Below are 10,310 nucleotides of genomic sequence, written 5' to 3'. Positions count from 1 at the left end.
AACTACAGGAGCGAGGTGAGCCACCTGGCCGGGTGGTGCAGAGACAACAATCTCTCTCTGAATGTGGAGAAGACGAAGGAGATTGTTGTTGACTTCAGGAGAGTACACACTCAGCATGCCCCTCTGACCATCAACGGTGCGAATGTGGAGAGAGTGAGCAGCACCAAGTTCCTGGGTGTGCACATCACAGAGGACCTCTCCTGGACTAAAAACACTGTAGCACTGGCCAAGAAAGCACAGCAGCGTCTCTACTTCCTCCGCAAACTGAGAAGAGCCAGAGCCCCTGCCCCCATCATGTGCACCTTCTACAGAGGCACCATCGAGAGTATCCTAACCAGCTGCATCACTGTGTGGTATGGCGCTTGCAACGCATCCTGCCGCAAGTCACTTCAGCGCATAGTGAGAGCAGCTGAGAAGATCGTCGGTGTCTCTCTCCCCTCCCTCCAGGACATTTACAGCACCCGTCTCACCCGCAAAGCCCTCCGCATTGCAGGTGATCCCACCCACCCGACACACAGCTTCTTCAGTCTGCTGCCATCAGGGAGGAGACTGCGGAGTCTCCAGGCGAGGACCAGCAGACTGAAGGACAGTTTCATACATCAGGCTGTCAGGAAGCTGAACTCCCTCCCGTCCTTGCCCCCCCTCCCCTCTTTTACCCCATGCAACACTGAACTCTGACACTATGAGCCCCCCCCCACCACCAACTTATAAACTGTAACCAGCATATCTGCACAGTTTTGTTTTTATTTAACTGGTTTGCACTCTATCTATTCTGCCATGCGCCTTATGCCACTTTATCTATTTCTTTATTTTTCTACAATGTCCTCATTTGTATAGCTGTATAGTTGTATGTACATATGTTTAAACTGTATTATCTGTATTTGAACGTGTTTAATGTTAACTGTATGCACCAAGGGTCTGAGAGTAACGCAATTTCAATTATCTGTATGTATGCGCCGTACATGTGGAAGAATTGACAATAAAGCAGACTTGACTTGACTTGACAAAGAAACAAATGACTAATGCACTATTAACATTTTAGTAACTACTATTAACTAACAAGAAACTCTGATTAACAATTTAGTAAGTAATAGTGATCGGTTGAAACTGGTAGTTCACTACTAGCTAGTCAATAACTACTATGTTTTCATATATCCTTTAGAACTACTAAGAACTACTGTATACAGGTTCATAGCTAATGTGAATTATGCATAATGTATAATTAATTCTAAATTGAAGATCATGCTAACTCACTAGCAATGACTCAATGACTCAGCTATTACCAAATCCTTCAAAAGGAACTACTGATTATTTGGATTAGTATTCTAAAGTGAAAAGCGTGACAACTCCCTAATATTGGCTGAAGTCACTGTAAGCTTTTGAGAAATATGTAAGGTTTTGGATAGCATCATTCTGAAGAAATTACTAATTGTTTGGATCAGTATTCTACAGTGAAGATCACGGTAACCCAATAGTAATTTAAATGTTACCAAATCTAGCTAAATGAATTACTAACCAGAACCTTATAAAAACCTCAAAATTGTCAATGATTTCAGTAGTTACAAGGGAGTTATCACGATCTTCACTTTAGAATACCGATCCAAATAATTAGTAATTCCTTCTGAAGAATTTGGTAATACTCGAGTCATTACTAGTGGTTTACCACGACTTTCCCTTTAGAATTAATTACACCTTATGCATTGTTCATATTAATTATGAACCTGTATACTGTTGTTGGGGAGGTATGAAAAAAGTAGTTACTGATTAGCTACCACTACAACTTTTGACTAAGCATTATTACTTACTAATTAATTAATCAGAGTTTCTTTTTAGATACTACTAGATAGTAAAGTGCTTATATTGCGTTACTTATGTGTTCTTGTCTAGTTATTCAATTATTGATGGAACAGTATTCTAAAGTGTTACCAAACAGATATATGCATTTGTGTGAATGCAGCTGGTTAGATCTACGATGTTATCAATAATAAGCAAACCTCAATAATGATAAAAAAGGGAAATCAAGCACTGCTCTTGTCTGGAAACATTCAGATACTGAACGCACTTATAAATCCTGATGCCACCCTTTGTTTATTTCTTATGAGTTTCATTGTTTTTATTTATTACTGACTAGTATAACCTAAATTACACTATTTTTTACTCATTCTTAACATGAACATATGCTAGTTTGTACAGAAACTTACAGACAAGAATGTGGAATTTAACAAGGAATTTATCAAAGAAAAATATCTGAAGTGCAGCACTTGAGATGTGATGCAAGATCTTCTGAGGAATAAAATATTCTTATGCATACATGAACTTACAATGAATTCGTAGTCCACTGCGCTGCCAATGTCCTGCAGTGATGTCATAGTGCTCTCTCCCCTCACTGCTCCACTGAAGAACAGGTGATGGGGGCGAGCCAGTCTGCAGGAGACCAAGACAACTTATAAACTAAATTAATAATAATAATATTTTTCTGTACTAACTGAGACTTGTAATAGCACTTGCACGTTGTCGCTCTTTTGTTGGTTTTGATTGCTTCTTATGTCCTCATTTGTAAGTCGCTTTGGATAAAAGCGTCTGCTAAATGACTAAATAAATAAACCACAGTCAACACATTTAAAGAACATTTAGAGATATTCTAAATGAATGTGAGAGCAGCAGTCATGAGAAAATAAGCTGTTATTTAAGAAACCATGTGTAAACATAAAAAATCAGAGAAGGAAGTGAACAGCTACCCGCTAAGCACAAGAGGAAGCTCGATCACCACTCGCGCATACGCTGTGACAGGGGCTAAAGCAGGCTGCTCGCTTATCCTGTGTGTGATTTACACATATTCATTTTACATCATTTGTGTAAAATTATTTTGCTTTGATCACAAAAGAAACATTTTCAAATAGCAGGCAGAAAACAGAACTGAAAAGGCTGAACTCACGTAGACAGTGCAAGATGAATGGAAAGCGACGTTGTTTCTATAGTGATCCCAGAAGTGCTCAGAACAAGATAAAATTTGACCTGACATAATTAATTGTTAGACAGTTTCTTGAAGGTCAGAACAGTGTAAGTGTGCATGTGGGACCGTTACTATACCGTTGCTTCTCTTTTCAGCGGATTGCCCAGTTCACACAGCGCCTGAGAGCCATTCTGATTAACTTCACACAATACCTTCAAGACAACAACACACAACTCAGTCAGGATTAGGAAACAATGAGAAATATGATTGTGAAAAGAAAGACTGCTGACTGTCACTGAGACACAAATAGACCTGCTGCCCCATGAGTCCAGAGTACGAGAATGTGTTGGGCAAAGACGCCAGTAGCTGGGTGGCATGGGCATCATCTCCATCTTCCTGTGGGTTTTCCGGGTCAGATGGCATGTTAGTCACATTGACCTCCAGCCCTACTGACCTCTGATCCGACAGAGAGAACACTGGCACATCAGACTCATCTCTAAATGCAAAGCATGTGGGAGTAATTAAAATAATGAAGACCTCCTGACTGATGAGTAGAGTTATTAATACTAAAATCTTGTATGGAAATATGTGAGATGTCAGATTAAGACTCTGAATGTCCATGAAGCAAAGCATGTCAGCACTGTCTGTATTTGTGCTCTGCACACACTGTAAGCATGCAATGACTGAGGCAGAACATACTGTATGTGTACAAACACTTACCGTGGTAGAGGAATAAAGGCATTTGAAATGGGTGCTTTTGTGCCAAACTGATAGGAGAGTTGAAGGTTGCTCTGGCATAGTTTATCCTCACCACACCCTTCTCTGACAAAATTGACCTGAGAAGTAGACAGAAAGCTTGCACTAAGCATATTTGCTGTTGTGATACTGTTTTTGAGTTCCCGATGGGATACTAGAATTACCATTCCATGAATGTTAAATAAAATATAATGTACACACAGCTTGCCCTTTTCACAAAATAAACATGAAGTGGATATCTGACTACTTACCAAATTAATACACAGCATGCAATATCAATTTTGAGGGTAATATTGCAATATGCAATGCAACATTGAGTGAAAATACTTTTATTATGTGAAGATTTAAGGTCGCACGACTATTGCAATAATGGTAACTGTAATCTAAATCATTAATGTAGATTTTGAAATTATTAGATACTATAAAATACTTTGTGTGGTATTCATCATGCAGCCAATACCAGGATACAGTATGACAATATCACAACACCCGTAATGACTGTTGCTTGCTGCACTTCAGATTGAGCTCACTGATGTCCACACAAATATAATGGGAATACTAACATTAATACTAAGTGTGTGTGTTGAGCACCAGTGAACATGTAAGGTAAATGTGGAACAGAAGTAAAACATGAACATGTGGAATACATTGTTAAAAACTGTCTCACTGAGACAATAGAAACCATGTATCCAAAGGCACTAGATCTAAATATAAAGCTCCACCACTTTTCATAATTTGTCACAACAGCCATAATCGTAATTGTACTGGCCTTATTAGATTTCTCTGGCATCTAACTATCCAGTAAGTTAAACAGTGACTCAAAAACCTCGCTGGACACCTCAAGTCGTTTATGAAGTTTATGATTCAACTGTGAAACTGTAAAAATATACAAAAGATACAATCACTAAATATGAAATTGGAAAATTACAGATTGACAATAACGCAAGGATAATTAAACTAAGAAAATATACATCTTATTACCAAATAACCTTCTCAAATGTATCACACAATAAATTTAACACTGTATACTTACAGACATTGCGTCTAACAGATGAAAAGAAAGGTGATGTTTAGAGATGTCACACAGCTACCACATTTTGCTGAACTATTGCAGTACTTCCTGCTTCCTGAACTAAGAGGCTGTCTGTGCTTTTCAAAATTAAAGTCCTCACTAGAATACACATTTACAATATGATAAATCCACAAAAAAATCTAAATAAATTCAGTCCTGCACACTCCCCGCCTGGGGTTTTTAGAATCCCAAATCAACTTATAGCTTATCATTGGGTGACAGAAGAAGGACAAGTTCAGAGACAGGACGTGACAGGATCTTCTGAATGCCATCCTTAGTCACTTTAACATCAGCTTTCCTCACCAATCCATCTTTGCTTGGTGATGTTTTTACAACGATTGCCATTGGCCACTCATTTCTGTTCACTTGAATGTTCTTTACCAAGACAATATCCCCTTCTTTCAAATTAGTTTTTTTGTCTTGCCACTTTCGTCGGTGTTGCAAAGTACTAAGGTATTCTTTTTTCCATCTTGTCCAGAAGACATCTGCTAACCTTTGCACTTGTTTCCATTCTTCCTTAAGCAACTCATTATTCCCGAAGTCTCCAGGTGGGGGAAGTGTTGCACCTGTCTTTTGTGTCAAAAGAGTTGCAGGGGTGAGAATAAAGGGAAATTCTGGGTCAGAGGACACTGGGATTAAAGGCCGTGAATTCATCACTGCAATAACTTCCGCCATGAACGTCGTCAAGACCTCATGTGTGAGATGGGAAGACTTCTCTTTAAGTAGCATGCAATCAAGAATGAGACGTGCAATCCCGATCATTCTCTCCCAGTGACCACCCATATGAGAGGCATGAGGTGGATTGAATATCCAGGTGCAATTGTGTTCTTTCAGATATTTCTGCACATTCTCTGAGCTGACACAAGATTCATCCATTTTGAGCTCACGGGAAGCTCCAACGAAATTTGTCCCACAATCTGAATGCAGTTGTTTAACTGGCCCTCTGATTGCAAAAAATCTCCTTAAGGCATTGATGAAACTACTAGAGCTCATTGCGTCGATTACTTCAATGTGGACAGCTCTTGAGCACATACATGAAAACATAACTGCCCACCTCTTGGAATTAGCTTGACCTCCTCTGGTCTTACGGGCAGTCACTTCCCATGGTCCGAAAACATCAACACCCACATAGGTAAAGGGTGGAGCTACTGTCAACCGTTCCACTGGCAAATCAGACATCTGCTGATGCTCTGTCTTCCCTCGCAGCTTCTTGCAGATTACACACTTGAAAAGTTTGTTGTGATACTGTTTTTGAGTTCCCGATGGGATACTAGAATTACCATTCCATGAATGTTAAATAAAAGATAATGTACACACAGCTTGCCCTTTTCACAAAATAAACATGAAGTGGATATCTGACTACTTACCAAATTAATACGCAGGCATGCAATATCAATTTAGAGGGTAATATTGCTATATGCAATGCAACATTGAGTGAAAATACTTTTATTATGTGAAGATTTAAGGTCGCACGACTATTGCAATAATGGTAACCGTAATCTAAATCATTAATGTAGATTTTGAAATTATTAGATACTATAAAATACTTTGTGTGGACCACTTCATATTCATCATGTAGCCAATTCCAGGATACAGTATGACAATATCACAACACCCGTAATGACTGTTGCTTGCTGCACTTCAGATTGAGCTCACTGATGTCGACACAAATATAATGGGAATACTAACATTAATACTAAGTGTGTGTTGAGCACCAGTGAACATGTAAGGTAAAAGTGGAGCAGAAGTAAAACATGAACATGTGGAATACATTGTTAAAAACTGTCGCACAATCAGTTTTGCCACATGATGTGTACCCGAGATGATAATAGGGTTAACTTCACAAGTTTCCAGACTTGACCTCACAATACGACCCCTTACTCGAAGTAAGCCATCGCTGTCAAGGACAGGAGATAGTTTCCTCAACACACTCTTATGAGGAAGGTTGTGAGTTGCAGTAATGCTTTTAATCTCTGTTGGATAACTCTCATATTGAGCAGTCTTCAACGCAAGGATTTTTGCTTTCTCCAGCTCTTCTTCAGAAGGACCTTTGCAGCAGATATGCCATCCTCTGCAACTATCATCTTGCGAGCATTTGAAAAAAGATCTGGCAATGTGAATCAGACGTGCTATTGCTCTGATGAGAGTGTTAAAGTTAGAGAATCTGCTCAATCTCTCAGAATTCCATGTGACCTTGGGAATTTCAGTAAGGTTTGAAACCACAAGCGGGCGTATTTCAGAATCTGAGGTTGGGTCCACAAGCACAAATGACTTTTGTGATTCAGACCGAAGCTGAGAATTATGCAAGAATTGTGGGCCTGTGAGCCATGAACTGGCACCTAGCGATGCTGCAGGTACAGATCTGGATCCGTGGTCTGCTGGGTTAAGCTCTGTGGGAACATATCGCCATTGTGCAGGCGAACTGGATTTATGTATACGTTGAATCCTGTTGTTCACATAGACATAGAACCTCCGTGTTTGATTATGAATGTAGCCTAGTACTACCTTGCTATCAGTATAGTACCAGATATGATCAAAAGTCATGTCCATCCATTATCCAAGATGAAAGTCTTGAAAGTATGAACTGAAGATGGCCTATGAGCTCCTCTGAGACACACATCCCCAACGACAACCCAGCCCAAATCCAGTTTTTGAGCGAAAGGGGCATTATTTGGACCATTAATTTGTTTGCGTACTTTGTGTACTTGCAGGATGTCTCTGCCCAGTAAAAGAAGAATCTGAGCATCAGAGTCGAGAGGTGGTATTTCTTGTGCTATGTGTCTCAAGTGGCTGTGATGGAACGCTGCACGAGGAGTTGGAATTTCTGTACGATTGTTTGGAATCTGATTACATTCTAGAAGAGTAGGGAGAGGTAGACTTATCTTTCCATCAATGGACTCCACAATGAAATCTGAAATTCTTCTCCCTGCTGTCTCTAAAAGGCCTGCACATGTTTTCAGTGTGTAGGGCAATGGGGTTGTTTTGATGTTAAAGATGTCAAAGAAATCTTTTCTCACCAAAGAGCGGTTGCTTTGCTCATCTAAGATAGCATACATCCTCTTTGCTTTCTCTTTGTGTCCAGCTGGATAGACGGAAACTAGACACATTTTCGAACAAGACCGTGCACTCAGACCTTCTCCGCAGACTTCCGTGCACTCAGATGTAACCTCATGACTATCTGATTTGTATTTCTCCCCGCCATGCTCTGAGGTAGGGGTAGATGACTGAGATTTCCAGGGGGCAGGACCTGGATGAAGGGCCGAAGGATGGCGATCACTACCGCATTCTTTGCACTGAACTTCTACAGTGCAGTTTTTGGCAAGATGGTCTGTAGAAGAACAGCAACGGAAACAGACAGACCGCTCTTTCAGGAACTGCATTCTATCTTGTAGAGATTTCTCTCTGAACCCTCTGCATCTTCTCAAAGGATGAGGTTTCCCATGTATTGGACAGCTTTTGTTCGGGCTAACTGATCTCTTTTCCTGTTCAGATTGTATTTTAGTTGAAGGATTAATTTGAGTCTTGTGAACAGATATTGGCATTTGTCTTTGTCTCTCAAACCTTTCTCCTTTCCCGTATTTCACATGAGGAAATGTACTGAAACTAGGATCTGTACGTGCTTTTGCTTCTGAACGAACAAAATTTGCAAACACTGAGAAAGGTGGAAAAGCAACATGATGTTCTTGCTTGTATTTGGATCCAAATGACATCCACTTTTCTTGAATGTTATATGGAAGTTTTTCCACAATAGGATTCACCCCCTTAGAAGTGTCCAAGTATGCCAGACCTGGTAAGTATCCTTCAAACTTAGCAGCTTCTAGTTCTGAGAGGATGTCTCCTAAATCTCGAAGCTTTTGTGGATCTTTGTTTGTCACTCTGGGGAAGTCTTCTAGTTTGGCAAAAAGAGCATGTTCAATTGCTTCTGGAGAACCATTTATTTCTTCAAGCCTCTGCCATGTCATTGTCAGCGCACCTGATGGATTCCTGATGTAAACCGCTTTCAGTCTCCGTGCATGTTCAGAAGATTCTCTACCCAGGTATTTGATTAAGAGATCAAGCTCTTCTGCTGGGGAAAGACCCAGACCAGAAATAGCACCTTGGAAAGATGATTTCCATGCCCAGTAATTAATGGGCTTGTCATCAAAGTAAGTAAGCCCTGCTGTCACAAGTTGCGTACGAGCTAGATACTTTGCGAGGTCATATGTAATGTCTCCTTTATCAGGAGGTCTACTCTGCATTTGATAGTGATAAGGAGGGTACTGCATTTTAGTGGCATTTTGACTCATATCTGCTCCAAAGTCCAAGGTTTGTGAACTAATTGGTACATTTTTTAAATCTGACTCACTTTTAATTGGGCTTACTAAGTGAGAAGCTTGAAGTGGTGGTTGAATTTCTTGTCCTCCACTAGATGGCAGTATACCACTACTGACTTTAGATTGTGATTTCACATAATCTGCTGTTCTGATTCGACTGTCCTCGATGGGAACAGGAACTAATACTCTGCTGGCTGCGCTACGTTCTGTTTCTAACAATGCTTCCTCCAGTACCTGAGCTTCTACCAAAGCAGCATCCTTTTCTTTTTCCTCTTGCAAAGCCTCCAGAGTTGCTTGAAGTCGTGCCTGTTCAACTTTCAATTCTATTTCTCTTTTAGCATATGCTGCTCTGGCTTGCGCAGCTTCCGCTTTTGCTCTTGCTTTGAAAACCGCTATGCTGGCACTTGAGTGGCGACTGGATGCCCTTGAAGAACGACTGTATGCTTTTGAGGAATGTGTGCTGACAGAGTGCACATCTTCAACTGCGCCTTTAAGATCTGCTGACTCTGTCTGACCTTCTGCCATGCTTATATGATACTTAATAATATGCAGAAAAATCAGATTGATGTGATGGAGACTTTGGAATGTTTAAATCTTGATTCCATAAGGTTCTTGAGCGTCTTTCTCAGTCTGTTGTATTGTTGTCTTTTCACTGTACTGGCCTTATTAGATTTCTCTGGCATCTAAGTATCCAGTAAGTTAAACAGTGACTCAAAAACCTCGCTGGACACCTCAAGTCGTTTATGAAGTTTATGATTCAACTGTGAAACTGTAAAAATATACAAAAGATACAATCACTAAATATGAAATTGGAAAATTACAGATTGACAATAACGCAAGGATAATTAAACTAAGAAAATATACATCTTATTACCAAATAACCTTCTCAAATGTATCACACAATAAATTTAACACTGTATACTTACAGACATTGCGTCTAACAGATGAAAAGAAAGGTGATGTTTAGAGATGTCACACAGCTACCACATTTTGCTGAACTATTGCAGTACTTCTAGTACTTCCTGCTTCATAAACTAAGAGGCTGTCTGTGCTTTTCAAAATTAAAGTCCTCACTAGAATAAAACATTTACAATATGATAAATCCACAAAAAATCTAAATAAATTCAGTCCTGCACAGTAATCTTGATTATTTTTCCAGTTCATTGTGCAACCCAACACAGGGTACTACAAGAGAGATGAAACTAACACAGCTATG

The 10,310-nt window shown here is 39.8% G+C and overlaps 1 protein-coding gene across 1 annotated transcript; it reads right to left on the bottom strand.

The window, feature by feature from the left end:
• Positions 1-2,321: 2,321 nt before the first annotated feature.
• On the bottom strand, positions 2,322-4,843 carry LOC306856588 (integrin alpha-6-like). Its single transcript, XM_079395950.1, has 3 exons — positions 4,743-4,843; positions 3,674-3,789; positions 2,322-3,449 (listed from the first exon to the last, which is right to left on the bottom strand). Exons 1-3 carry the CDS (start codon positions 4,746-4,748, stop codon positions 3,188-3,190), a joined length of 384 nt encoding a protein of 127 aa, XP_079252076.1. The 5' UTR covers positions 4,749-4,843; the 3' UTR covers positions 2,322-3,187.
• Positions 4,844-10,310: the final 5,467 nt, after the last annotated feature.

Source organism: Barbus barbus (assembly GCF_936440315.1).
Source record: "Barbus barbus genome assembly, chromosome: 37".
NCBI lineage: Eukaryota > Metazoa > Chordata > Actinopteri > Cypriniformes > Cyprinidae > Barbus > Barbus barbus.
This window is presented reverse-complemented; position numbering and strand designations above follow the sequence as displayed.